This window comes from Trachypithecus francoisi, unplaced genomic scaffold, assembly GCF_009764315.1.
Source record: "Trachypithecus francoisi isolate TF-2019V2 unplaced genomic scaffold, Tfra_2.0 Lachesis_group13, whole genome shotgun sequence".
Taxonomy (NCBI): Eukaryota; Metazoa; Chordata; class Mammalia; order Primates; family Cercopithecidae; genus Trachypithecus; species Trachypithecus francoisi.
This window is the reverse complement of record NW_022681458.1, coordinates 53158099-53173059: the sequence shown is the minus strand read 5'-3', so window position 1 is coordinate 53173059 and position 14961 is coordinate 53158099. Positions and strand designations below refer to the sequence as shown.

General features: G+C 32.4%; 1 protein-coding gene across 5 annotated transcripts in view; it reads left to right on the top strand.

The window, feature by feature from the left end:
* The window catches only part of GULP1 (GULP PTB domain containing engulfment adaptor 1), a 319039-nt gene extending 307712 nt beyond the window's left edge, over positions 1–11327 (top strand). For 2 of the 5 annotated variants that reach the window (XM_033230913.1, XM_033230915.1), the window contains 2 exons: positions 2880–2974; positions 9346–11327. In XM_033230913.1, coding sequence (XP_033086804.1) covers positions 2880–2974; positions 9346–9417 — 167 coding nt within the window. In that variant the 3' untranslated portion in view covers positions 9418–11327. Of the gene's footprint in view, positions 1–2879; positions 3101–9345 lie in introns of those variants that run through there. The other 3 variants (XM_033230912.1, XM_033230911.1, XM_033230914.1) reach the window with 2 other exon arrangements.
* The last annotated feature ends 3634 nt before the right edge of the window (positions 11328–14961 follow it).

Sequence of the window (14961 nt, the reverse complement as noted above, 5' to 3'; positions counted from 1 at the left end):
CTTAACTTACTCCAGCATTAATCCAAAAGTCCAAGTCCAAAGATTCATCTGAGGCAAGGCAAGTCCCTTCCACCAATGAGCCTGTAAAATAAAAAACAAGTTAATTACTTGCAAAATGCAATGAGGATACAGGCATTGGGTAAATGTTTCCATTCTAAATTGGAGAAATTGGCAAAACGAAGGAGCCACAGGCCCCATGCAAGTTTGAAACCCAGTGGGGCAGTCATTAAATCTTAAAACTCCAAAATTATCTCATTTTACTCCATGTGTCACATCCAGGGCACGCTAATGCAAGGGATGGGACCCAAGGCCTTGGGCAGCTCCACCTCTGTGACTTTGCAGGGTACAGCCCCCATGGCTGTTTTCACAGGCTGACATTGAGTGCCAGGCACACAGTGCAAGCTGTTGGTGGATCTACCATTCTGGGGTCTGAAAGACGGTGGCCCTCTTCTCACAGCTCCACTAGACAGTGCTCTAGTGGGGACTCTGTGTGAAGGCTTTAACCCTATATTTCTCCTCTGCATTGCCCTAGTAGAGGTTCTCCATGAGGGCTCTGCTCCTGCCACAGACTTCTGCCTGAACATCCAGGCATTTCCATACGTCCTCTGAAATCTAGGCAGAGGCTCCCAAAGCTCAACTCTTGTCTTCTGTGTACCTGCAGACCCAACACCACATGGAAGCCACCAAGGCTTAAGGTTTTTACCCCATGAAGCAATGGCTTGAGCTGTATCTTGGCCCCTTTTAGCCATAGCTAGAGCTGGAGTGGCTGGGATGCAGGATACCGAGTCCTGAAGCTGCACAGAGCAGCAGGGCCCTGGGCCTGGCCCATGAAACAATTTTTTCCTCTTAGGCCTCTGGACCTTTGATGGGAGGGGCTGCTGCAGATGTCTGATATGTGCTGATGACATCTTCCCCATTGTCTTGGCTATTAACATTCAGCTCCTTTTTACTTATGCTAATTTCTGCAGCAGGCTTGAATTTCTCCTTAGAAAGTGGGTTTTCTTTTTCTACCACATAGTCAGGCTGCATATCTTCCAAACTTGTATGCTTTGCTTCCCTTTTAAACATAAGTTCCAATTTCATATTATCTCTTTGTGAATGCATATGACTGTATGCTTTTAGAAAAAGCCAGATCACATCTTGAATGCTTTGCTGCTTAGAAATTTCTTCTGCCAGATACCCTAAATCATGTCTCTCAAGTTCAGAGTTCCACAGATCTCTAGGGCAAGGGTAAAACACTGCCAGTCTCTTTGCTGAAGCGTAACAAGAGTGCTGCAGTAACACCTTGATAGATTTTTCAGTGTCTACATATTCCTGAGTATCAAAGTTTAATAAATATAGACAGAGAAATAGAGATTATATAGACATAATCTATATAAGTGAGTCCCTCCAAGTCACTTCTTGTCATTTTGTTTACTAAATTTTTTTCTTCCTTTTACAACGGGATGGGTTTGAAGTGGAACCTTTTGACCAAATCTTCCCTTTCATTAATTCATTTTTTAACAAACACCTACTAGGTGAAAAGCATTATTCAGTATGCTTATGGTGTAGTGGAAACCAGGACATTTCTCTGAAGAAAGGATCCTCTGAAAGCTAAATTTCAATTGATTGCCTGAGCAACACTAAACTGAAGAAAATAAATAACAACAATAGTAATACTCATCAGTTATATATAAGGTAACAATAAATTCCCATTTTATTAGGATAGACCTGGCTTATAGATTTTTACCCAGTGTAACTATTGAAAATGCTCCTTTTACTTTTAAAAGTATCTGCATTTGGATGAAAAATTTTATGTTCCCCTTATTTATACAATACCTGCAAGTACAAGGAGCTTGTAAAAATTTCACATTTATTAACTTATTTAATACAAGAATCTGGAAAAAAGACATGAAGACTGGAAAAGTAAGACTCCTTCACAATGAGAATCACAGAGTGATTTTAGAGGATATGGCAGAAATCAAGTAGCATAAATATTATTTCTTACATGACATTGAATTTAGAGAATGTAAAGTTCTCTGCAAAATGAAGGTATGAATATGTTATAAATACCCATTTTCATATATAATTTAATGTTTTTCCAATTAAGGATACATTTGAATTGATTCAGAGGAAAGAAATTCCTTAAGAATGTTTTATTTTAAAAATTCCGTAATAGGCCCAAATCTATCAATTACAAACATCAATTTCGACTTTGATACTTCTTTAGTGATAAAAAAAAAGTAGTGCATACTTTAGAACATATGTACAGAAAGCTTTTTTGACACTGCATCCCTGCTGCTTTTAAAAAAGAAATGTATTTCTGGGATAGGAGGCATTTTTAAAGAAACTATCTCATTGTGACTATCTAGAAAGGTGATATTTCATACTACATGAGACAATGTGCTTTAAAATTTTCTCTGGATAAAAGGGGAGATAAGAGTACATGAACTTTGAGTAGAGCTCCTTACAAGTCTACTTAGTCCTGCATATTGCTTAACTATTGTGTTGCAAGGCATCAATCAATGGAATTAGGGTAGCCTCAATGAATAGTGCATTAATTTTAGCAAATTTAAATTGCTTCAATAAAATATAGGTGTTGTAACATATTAATTATCAGCTCAGGTGAATTTGATATTAAGAAATCTTCCTTAAAAACACAGAAAGCTCTCTAGATAATAATTCTTTATAATAAAACTTTTTAATATCATAAAATGGATCTTTTCTTCCTTATTAATGTTTAACTTGTCTAAGCTCAGGAAAGCCCCACATACAGTGTAAGTGTGGATTAGTGGTTCATTTGATCATGTAAATATTCATTTATATAATCTTGCCTTTGAAATCTGACTCACTCCAGCTCACTTGTTATTTCATTTACTAAATTATTTCCTTCCTTTTAGAACGGGACCTGTTTGGAGCAGAACCTTTTGACCCATTTAACTGTGGAGCAGCAGATTTCCCTCCAGATATTCAATCAAAATTAGATGAGATGCAGGTGACTATTGTGACTGACTGGCCCATAAATGATTTATTTCATTTTGATATGGAACAAAGAGAATGTTATGTACCAAAACTATGGTTTCCTTTAATTATTTTCACTATAAAAACTCACTTAAAATAATTACTTTAAAATAATAATGTACAGTTAGTCCTAAAAATACTCCTACATATGCTAAGGATAGGTCGTTGGTTTTTTTAATGGTTCAATTTACAATGGCAATAAGATGGTTCATTTTTTTTTTTTTAATACAAAATGGCATGGATTCTAATGGCTCATTGTTTTGAAATCTAGAGTTAAAAAGTCATTGCATTAGATTTATAAGGTTTGATCTCAGTCTTAACAATTACGAATTTGAAAATTGTAAATGGGTAGATGAGGGAAAATCTTTGTAAGACTGAAATTATTCTCTCTGAAAAGAAGCATTGTAGCTGTAGTTCATAACTTTTGGGCTTTTATTTAAAAAGCAGACACCCAGTGACAACTTCTTTAGGAATGTAGTTCAGTTGGGTTTTCATTTCTTTCTCTTCCTTTTACTTTTTTGTTCTAAATTGGTCTGCAGTTTACAGAAATTGGTTTTAAACGCTTTGCACTATGGACCATGATTTAAAAATAGTCTTATAAACCCCAGAATAAAGTCTTCTCTTTATATTTGCCCTGTACATTTTGGTGAAGTTATTATATCCTATTTTTCATCAAAAAGTTTATATATGGTAGAATCCAGACAGACACCAATTATATGAAGCTGATTGAGAAGAGACAATGAAGACACTAAAGTAAGGAGAATGAGGTATTTTTGTTTATTAGTCTTGGCTTAATACATTCATTCTCTATGCCTCACTTCCTAGAAAAAACAATTATAGGTGAACTCTGATCTATCACTGATAATTACAATCCTTCTTAGAAAGTTAATTTAAATGCCCTTTTACTCATTTTTGACTGCAGCTGTGTAGCTATCTCATTTTCTGTGTAATACATGAATTCATTATTGTTCTAGATGTAATAACATGCCTGAATTTAAAAGTTGAATTACTTAACATATGCCTTCAGGTTTTCAAAGAATCTGTTGAAACAGTGTTTCTCAAGTTAAATGATTCTTAATCCCCTTTTACATAAAAAATTATTTTAGATCTTTAGTATTAACTTACAATTTTTAAATATTGACAAAAATATTATAAACAACTTGTCCTTATAGTTTTTGTAAAATTATGAATTCAATAAATTATAAATTAAATGAAAGTCAAATTGCAACCCCAGTCGAGGATGGATGATCTTATTTGGTTGAAGCTAAAACCACCTTTTCAAATTTCTGTTGATTTCAACATGTATACTGTTTGATGGCACAGATTTCCTACTTCTTTTCTATATTTCAAATACTATGAAACTTTCAAATGATGCATGATAATTTAGCAAGAATGCTGTATTTCATATGAAATCAATTCCTTTCCTTTTACATTAGTTTTACCCATTGAACATGTACTATCTGGTACTAATGCTTTTGTAGTAACAAAGAAATATTTATGTGGTAGTATTTATTCTCAAGGGTTACACAAGTCATACAGAGTACTTTTCTATGAATTTTTTAGATTTTCCCAAAATTGGGGAAAAAATTATTGAGTTTTAAGGATAAGCCTCTATTTCCACATTTTGTTGGAACCAAGTGTAAGATGCACTGTATTGAGATGATTGAGTGATGTGGCACTCAAATAATGTTAAACTGTGGTGTTTTTGCTTTTGCTGCTTCTAATATTTTCTTAATGTCTTTTTTAATTCTTTACTGCTTTCATGGTGGGTAGCGCCAGAGATGGTTGGTATATTATTTTTATAACAATTTTTAACAACTTACAAATTTTTAAAGCTGAAGCCTTAAAGTTTGCATGCTTTATTTAATAAAAATTCAAACAACAACTTCATATGGGTATATCTGATAATTAGTTATGTTTAAAGAGGTTTCATAAACCATATTTTAAGATTATTTTTCAATGACTTAGTCACTATTGCATTGTTCACTTTATTGTTTTTTCTTTCTTTTCTTTTCTTTTCTTTTCTTTTCTTTTCTTTTCTTTGAGGCAGAGTCTCACTCTATCGCCCCTCCCAAGCTAGAGTGCAGTAGCGTGATCTTGGCTCACTGCAACCTCCACTGCCCAGGCTCAAGCAATCCTCCCTCCTCAGCCTCCTGAGTAGCTGGGACTAGAAGTATGCACTCCCATGCATGGCTAATTTTTGTATTTTTTGTTAAAAATAGGGTTTCATCATGTTGCCCAGACTGGGCTTGAACTGCTGGCCTCAAGCCATCTACCCACTTAGGCCTCACAAAGTGCTGGGACCACAGGCGTGAGCCACCATACTTGGCCATGATTGTTTCTTTTAGTCCAAGATTTACTTGCAAAGTCACTTTAACAAAAGTAAAATAATATTTTCTTCATCTAAACTCTATGATGGCTTTTATTATTAATCTTGCTAGCCTAATGAATCTAATGCACACATGTAGCTACTATATCTTTGCATATCCTATAAAAACTTAATATAGTACAGTGGATTGTGAATGCCATATTGAGTTAATAAGCCTAGTGAGACATTTAGTTTTCATCTTTCATTTAGAGTGTTGTGACTAAGCTACTTTTAAGAGAATTGAATTATTAAGTTTGAAATCACAGAAACGTCTCATGCATATAAGCATTTATGCAGAAATGTTAAACCATATTTCAGTATAAGCAGTTAGAAAATTAAACATTTATTTGAAATCAATAATGTAGCTATTTGATTTGACATAATTTAAACTGTCCAGCACATGTCACCAACAGGAAGATAAGTGGAATAGTATTGATAGGCCACACTGTAACATGTGAGCTATAATAATTTAATACATTAAAAAACAAGCATGGCAAGTTCATAAAGGATGAAAAAATCACGTACAAGTGGTGTTAAGTCAGCTGGCTAGTACTCTGGGAGAAGATCAATGTACTGCTGAAACTTACAGCAACTGCCGAGATAAATTTCAGAAGTAATCAACATTTTAAGATGTTTAAAATATTACTGAATATTCATCAGACTTTTGAATTGATAAGAAAATTTCATAAGGAAAAGAAAAATATAGACATATTATATCCAATTTTTAAACATTTACTGTCTAAAACTATATAAATACATTACATATGTAACATAATTAAAGCAATTAGACAAATGACTGGGAAACTAAACAATCAACAGATACATGAAAAAGCACTAGTTCACAAAAGAAGACCACAAGTGGCTTAAACATATGTAGACATGTTCTGTCTAATCAAAGTAAACATACAAATCAAATAAAGAACTGTAATGCCATTTTAATCTAGCAGATTATTTTTTAAACTAATAATCAATCAGTACAAATGAAAGTGTAATAAAACAGGTACTGTAAATTGTTGGTAGGCCAGAATTAGTTCAGAGGTAACTATGGCCTAGCAATCTCTTTAAAGAGTAACTTGTTATTAATACTTTTATTTCTATTTGATATCAAAACTTTAAAGCAATCTATTCTGAAGAAAAAGTAATTATAAATGTGTTCGGTCTCTATGAATAAAAATACCTAGTCAACATTATTCGTAATTTTAAAATGCTGGGAAGCAATCATTGTAAAAATTAATAGCATTTTATATAGTCATAATAAATTAGTTTTGTGGGAATTTAGAATAATCAAGGTCTGCAAAGATGAAAAGAGGAAGATAGAAAACTATATACGTAATAAATTACTTACATAAAAAAACTTTATGGCATAAATATATAGATATTCATATTATCATTAAAATCATTTTTAAAATTCTATAGATAGAAAAAAGACATATCTCAAAGTGCAGTGGTTTTTCCTTCCTTGATATGCTTTTCTATTTCAAAATAAGAAAATTCATAAAAATATTACATATGAAACTCATATGGTGAATAATATTTTAATTATTTAATCATTCTTTTGTGTGACATTAGCTTATGGTAATTCCCATCACTACATAAATAAAGTATCATTTTTATTAAGAGGTTTGAAGCTCAAGAGGATATGGAATGATTTAGAGTTTATTAAATTGTGATTTGCAAAATGGGACTTACGAAGAAGACAGGAAATGTGTGGGAAATTTTATCTTAGGAAAAAAGAAAATCAAGAAACCTTACAATATGTAAGAATCCCTAAAAAGTCAATATGGAGATAGATACTATCATAAGTCATATACTAACACTTTATTATTAAAATAGTAATTAACCTCTATTTTACTTTGACTGCTATTCTGCTTTTCCAATATTGATAACACATTGACAAATAGTATTTTCAGGGTAATTGAAGTGATACTGGTTTACTAGCAGAATGAACTGATACAATTTAAAAGTACCATATGGTATCAAGCATTTCCACTCTCTTCTATCTGTCATTATCTGTCTATCAATGTATCATCTCTCTACTGTTTATAGTATACCAGAAGATGACATAATACACAAATCTTCAGATATCCAAATAAAATAATTTTAAAGAAAAATTTACTTACAGTATTATAAAGTGTTTATTTTTCTAAATATTTGCTGGCTGTTTGAGAAATATAAATAAATATGACAAAATGTATTTTGTGATAAGAATAGATTTTTAAAAAATAATGAAAAGTACTCTCATATTTACTCAACTAAATAAAGATTGTATTCCAAGTACTGGAAAGACTTTTGAAAAACTTTCACAATGATTACATCACTATATTGCTATATAGTAGTAGTCTCTGTACTGTAAACATAATGAAGAATATTCTTTGAACATTAATAACAAATAAAGTATGGCTTACAGCTTTGTAACTGCCTTCCTCCTCGATATGATGATGTTTACACTGGATTTAGAGAAAGATAAGAACATTTACATAACTATTCTAAATAAAAGTAATTTGGGGAGATGCAAAAAGATACACAATTAGCTAACATACAAGTAAATATAGTCAGTCTAATTGAATAAAACACCCAAAGCAGAGGTGAAAACCAATGGTTACCTTTAAGAGACATTTTCTTTTATTTAGGAATACGCTGCTGTCTGCATATTATTTGCCAATAATGTGTCACATGGCCACTGGAAATTACAAGTTACCTTTCTGAAACATTTCAGTTCTGTTAGTAAGAAAAAAAAGGTAGAGTATATAGAGAGCACTACCACATTTGCTTCTACAAGGAGACTTACAATGTAACCTCCACTTTCATCAATCAGTGCAAGTCTGTGCTTTTCATCTTTTTGTAGGCCCATGTGTAGAGATTTACAAGAAAGGGTAGGAATGAGGAAAGGTGGTAAGAAGAGATGACCCGCAGTTCAATTATATTATGCAATTAAAAAAATAGAGAGATGGGAGTGGAGAAGGACAGACTCCTTTGCCATTAACTTTTAACTCAAAATCTTGGTGGAAAAACACTTTCATAGCAATTGTGTTCTTACACTCAATAAATCAAAGACAACTTAACTTTTTTTTTTTGAGACGGAGTCTAGCTCTGTCGCCCAGGCTGGAGTGCAGTGGCGCGATCTCGGCTCACTGCAAGCTCCGCCTCCTGGGTTTACGCCATTCTCCTGCCTCAGCCTCCCGAGTAGCCGGGACTACAGGGGCCCCGCCATCTCGCCCGGCTAGTTTTTTGTATTTTTTAGTAGAGACGGGGTTTCACCATGTAGACCAGGATGGTCTGGATCTCCTGACCTCGTGATCCACCCGTCTGGGCCTCCCAAAGTGCTGGGATTACAGGCTTGAGCCACCGCGCCCGGCTGACAGCTTAACTTCTAAAATATGCAAGGGAGAGTAGGAGTCAAAGAAGCCAGTTCGCTGCAAGCAACAGCAAGGCTAGTAGGGGAAGGTTTCTCCATGGCAAAATAATCTGCAGTTGTATGTTGCACAGAGGATATGGCATTCCATTTAAAAGAAGTATTTTACGAAGGCTCTGGTCAGTGCTAACCGGGAAGAAAAGGTGAAAATCATCAGGATATCTTGAACCTCTCATCAATTTGAAGTCTAACTATCTTAATAATATTTAAATTAATAATAATTTTTAAAGCTAACAGATTTCATTTGCAATAGAATGATGTAGTAACTAATCTTTTCTGAAAAAGAAACCTGTATCTTAATTTTATGTATTTTCTTCTGTCTCTCATGCATGCTAACCTCACATATATTTAAAACATTAAAGTGTTAATGGGTCTGAAAGAACTACCAGTGCTTATACACCTATATAAAAATTCAACAAGTCAACATTTGACATATAGTTATTATTAGTTGGTCAAAGCATGAATATTTCAACTTCAGTGTGTAGTCTTTTTTATTCACTGATTTTATTTTGTTTTACTTTGCTGTGAGCATTTTGGATATTAATGATTTTATTCTGTTTTACAGGAGGGGTTCAAAATGGGACTAACTCTTGAAGGCACAGTATTTTGTCTCGACCCATTAGACAGTAGGTGCTGACATCAAGAACAAGAAATCCTGATTCATGTTAAATGTGTTTCTATACACATGTCATTTATTATTACTTTAAGATAGGTATTATTCATGTGCCAATATGTTTTTGAATATTTTAATATTTTGAACATTTTTTCAGTTAAATTTCCTCACCTTCACTATTGATCTATAATTTTTATTTTATAAACAACTTACTATAAAGTAGATCATACTTTTATGTTCCTTTCTGTTTCTACTGTATATGAATTTGTAATCGAAAGACACATTATACAGATGCCTGCCTTGTGTCTGAGTTCTATTTAGTTAGCATCTTGAAACTTGTATTCATTTTCCAGATTGCTGGTTTATTAATGATTTCCCAAAAGCCATACCTTAAAGATAACTTTAAATTCTGAAGAGATATGCCAATGCCAAACTAAACATGGTCTGTTTTCAAACCAACAAACATGTTACTATTCATTAGACAGATGTCATTTTATGTACAAATACTGTTCACATCACTGGGAAAATGTAAACTTTAAACATAATGCCACAAGATCACTAATTTCTAGCAGGTAAAATTATAAGGATATAAATTCCAATAATTAACCAAATGTATTTAGAGTATTTATTAGTAAATGCAAGGTGATGTTAGTTATGATCAGTTATACTCTAAATATTTAATTTGTTTTATAAAGATAATGAAAAAATGAAAATTTGCTATTTATTAAAAAAACTTTAAATTTCATTCCAAATGAGATAAGTTATATTACTATAACATCTAAGCATCATCTGATTTGATATTCCCTAAAAAACATTTGGAATATATGCTAGCTATAGATTCAGTGTCTATTACCCATATTTACTTTACCAAATATATTTCTTCTCACTACATAAGGACTACTCTTCTCATATTTTCTTCTTTGATGAAGATATTTTTCACCAAAGTTTATTTTGTGATGCCCCATTGGTTTTGATACTTTAAAATCTGTGATGCCCATTCTATACGAATTATCAATATTATTTGGTAAATTCAATTTGTATTTGTTTTGTTAAAGTCAAAAATCTCATTAAAAAAAAAAAAACCTCGTTACTGCTCAGTTTAGTCTTGAACATGAATAATAAAATTCTCCTGCATTTCACTCTTGATGTGCTGATGAACCTAGACTTTTAAAAATATTTGTTTCCTATACCTTTACCCATTACATAACAGACTAATTTGTACTCAGTAAAGCAAACATTTATGGTCAAAATTTCTAACTTGGTTCATCACATTATAAGGTAAATAAATTAAATTAATGAAAATGTGACTTAAATTAGGGTAACCCTCAAAAATAGATTTATCATTTACTCATGGGAATTTTCTTCAAGTGTTAAAGGTACATTTTCACTAGGAAAAGAAATCAAATATGCTTATGCAATATATATTTGTCTGTTTTTCCTTAATGTTATATGGTATATATGGGCCTTCTTGTTTAGTTTCTTTTATCTGCTAAGTTGTACCTTAATTAGAGGGCAATATATGTTTCATAAAGAAGAGTCTTTATAATTTTGTTTGTCAGATAGTATTTTGAAATTTGTATAATGAGGATGTTTAGAAGCCATATAAGTGGCTTTTTTTAACAGATAGAATTTGTATTTTTATTGTACTTTAAAAAGATTTATGTAATAGGTATATTTAGTGGCCATTTATTATCAATGGTAACACAATAGAGTACTGAGATGGTATTTGCACATTTAAGATCTGTTACTTTACCAATTTTTAATGGTAATCAAGTCTGCTACTGGCATGATGAAATAGTACATAATTGGTCATTAATTATGAACATTTATTTTCCAGTGCGTTTTTATGAAGATCTGGTTGAAAATTGTATTTCTATGTAAACTCAATGATATGTTTGGTTTTCCTGAAAATAAATGATTTTAAATAAATTAAATTGCATAATTCATTTGTTAAATAATCTGTAATTAATATAGACACATTCTGAAGCTAATTATGTAACAGATTTTCTTGATCATAAATGGAGCTAAAAGAAAGGGAGAGAGTCAGAGAGAAAGGCAAAGAAGAAATAAAGGGCTTTACCTTTAACTTCATTTCTTGCAGCCCACACACATTTTAGCTTTATGAGCAAATATCATTCAGTTGTGAAAACAGTGGACTGATCCTGCTGGTGAGAGAGGTCATGATTTGCTTCCTTTTACCAGAAGCATCTGGTGCAAAAACTGTATTATGTAAATATCAATTTCATAACTGGAGGCTTTTTTAACTTAGCAGTAATGCAAAGGGCGTCTTGGCTGATAGTTTTATAAAGGTGGAACTTGATAATAGGATGTGGATTATGACTAAGAGTACAATCATGAAGAAATTTTGAATCAATTTAAAACATGATGTTAAGTATTTTACGGACACGGGACTCACATGCACAGCCTTTGAACACCAAGAAACAATTCATCAATTCATTCCATAAAATTCATTTGTTACTCACTTTATATGAATAACATGTACTTTATGGGGTAAGAAAACATCAGGCAAGTTTGCTAACATGTGTTAGCAGGTAGCGCTAAATTGACAGGATCCCTGATTTCAGTCAGTTTATTGTCATAAAGTAAAAGTATGAGAAGCATATAAGTTAATAAATAAAAGCCAATATGTATTACAACACTGTGTGAACCAAAAACTTCCCCAGGAACACTTACATTTAAGTATGTTTAAGTCTGGGTACCTCGTACTGCCTGATGTCAGCTATCAGACATCCAGTGTGAAGTTTATCAGAATAGCCCAATGGCAAAAATTTTCTTCATCTCTTTTTGTTCTTTTATTTGGATTTGGATTTTTCTTAAAAAAATGAATAATATTATGGGAATGTATTTTCAGTAGGATTTCTGATAGATAATATGTTGCATTTCTAAATACTGATTTTTTTTATTTGTTTTTATGTTACTTAGCATAACCCTGAAAAAACTGGCTGTTATGTTTTTCTATTCCAGTGTTTCCGCATATACTTCCAGATTCAATATTTACTCATGATTTTGGGCTTCATCCTCTGTTAAATTACTTGAAGAATCTTGGAGTCATTTTTGACAACTGAATTTCAGACTCCACCTAAACTACACCCTTTTTAGGGAGCTCATAAATGTGATGGTCACAGTTGGAATTGCCCTTGGACCCGTGTGTCTCATGCAGAAAGTGTCTTCTTCCTATATAACTTCAGACAAATATTTAAAATCTCCCCCCTCTAAAGTCCATCTCACAAATTTGACACAAACTTTAATTCTTGTACATTTATTTCATGTTTTGATCTTTTGTTGTTAAGGTCCGTGATAATCCACTAATGAAACTCCCTCCCCAAAAGCATAATTTCTCTAGAATTCCAAGTGGGATTTTCTTAATCTAGCAAGAACACAACCTCCTAAAATCATTCATGGTCTATTTTCTTGCTTTCAAAATACAGTTTAAGAAATACGAATATTATGTAAGTAGCAGACAGTATTGTCTTTCTCTGGATTCATTTTGTTCTGCTCTACTTCTTAGCTTCTAATCAATACTATGCCAATTCTAATGGCATACTTAAGAAGGAGTTGAGTTTAAAGGCTCACTTTCCATTTTTCTGACATTACATGATAAATTGAAATAACCAAATTTCTTATTTCTGTATCATTAACATTGTGTTTTTTGTCAGTTAATAGTACCACCAAGACTATGTAACACAAATTTTGTAAAAATTTATTTTCTTTACCTTAGCTATATTTTTGGCATGCATTCAGATCTACAGGCCAAGTTCATTGAACCGAATCTTCTAGTTTTCAAGCAATTCTATAGACACCTTGGAATATTCATTAAGACTTTTAAAGGTTTGTGTTTTCATTCAAGAAGGCCTGATTAGAAGCTATAGAAGTTGTCTCCTTAAAAATATTTTCCAGTACCTGCTGGAATAACAAAGTTCTCTATGAAAGAACACTCTGAAATCTCTTATTTTCTTAGTACCTTGGACATAATCAACTTACGATAGTATATTTTGTAAAATCAATAAGATATTGTCTAAGAAACATCTTTCTTTTTGTATTTTTAATAAAACATTTTTTAAAAAGCTTTGCTCTCCATTTTTCAACCATTTTGAAGGAAGTATTGCCTTGACATCCTTCCTCTTTGTTACCAAGTACAACACTTTGTCCAAAAGCATCCATTAAAAGATTGCATATTTATTTAGATGCTTCTTACTAATGATGTGAACTTAAATGTTTTATGTTCTCTTAGAGAAGAACAGCATGCCTTCAAATAAATGTTGGGAGAAGATAACCATTATCTAATTTCCAATAAAATATTTATTATTATTTTAACTTCTATTGTAGCAATAATTTGCTAAATAAATCTCTTAGTAATTATTGAAGTTTGTCTAACAATCACCATAGAATCATAGACTAAGGAAGTCTGGCCCAATTGATAGAGGAAAAAAAAATAATAATGGTTACTTAGTGTCAAAGAAGCTGTGACGATTCAAACATGAATGTTATGTAATTAAGGGACAGTGCCTGTGCTCACGGGGTTGGAGATATATATATATGTGTGTGTGTGTGTGGTGTGTGTGTGTGTGTGTATATATATATGTATATATATAGTGTATATGAAAGAATGACAGCTAAAAACGCTAACTTTTCTTGAATCCCGTATTGTGGTCACACAGTTTTTACTGGCTTGACATATTTTTAAGTTCATATTTCTGTCCTTAACTTTTTATTGTCCTCTTATTTCAAATGAGCTTTCAGAAGAACATGTTGGGGTCCTTCCCAACTGCCTACTCCCTCCCCTCTGTCTGGCCAGGCTGTTATGTTCTAGTCTGTTCCAAAGGTCACTTGTTCCAGTTGAAATAGCTGTCTGGATGGCTTGGAACTAATCCAGACACTGGTTCTTTCCTGCAGAGAAAGCAAAGATAGATGTTTGTTTCTTGGCTACATTTTGAAGGGAAAAAAAAAAATAATTTTATGGCTGGACCATGCTTGGAAAAGATCATATAATTCTAGAACCCAGTTTAAATTGTTATTATTTTCCAATATTTTGTGTCTATTTTTATTTTTATATACTTTTCAAAATCAGTTGTTTAGTATCAGTATCATTAAGTAAATAGGCAATTGTGTGTCAGAAGTATTTTGGTACATTTTGGTACATTTTAATTAAATACTAATCTGTCTCTCCTTTCTCACATACATACATGCTCCATTCAACTATTCAGTTCTTTATTTATGTTATTCTTAGTAGCTGCTTTAACTAAAGAAAAATAAACTTGAGTCAGGCTAGACAGTACAGGGAATGGAGGAGACAGGTAGTGAGGGGATACTCATAAATCTTCATAGATATCAACTTACCCACACTTGGCAAAGTGGCTGTGTGCACATATTTGACCTCTTCATTTTTCAAACAAGTTGAACCATTTTCGGAGCAGGGAGTACTAAGAATGATGCAGTTATCTGAAAAGTTGTTTCTACAGTGATTTCTCTTAAATCTCCCCTAGTTCCCTCATAATGCCTGCAGTTGTTGTCTTTTCTACATAAAAGGAATTAAACAGAAAAATTGCT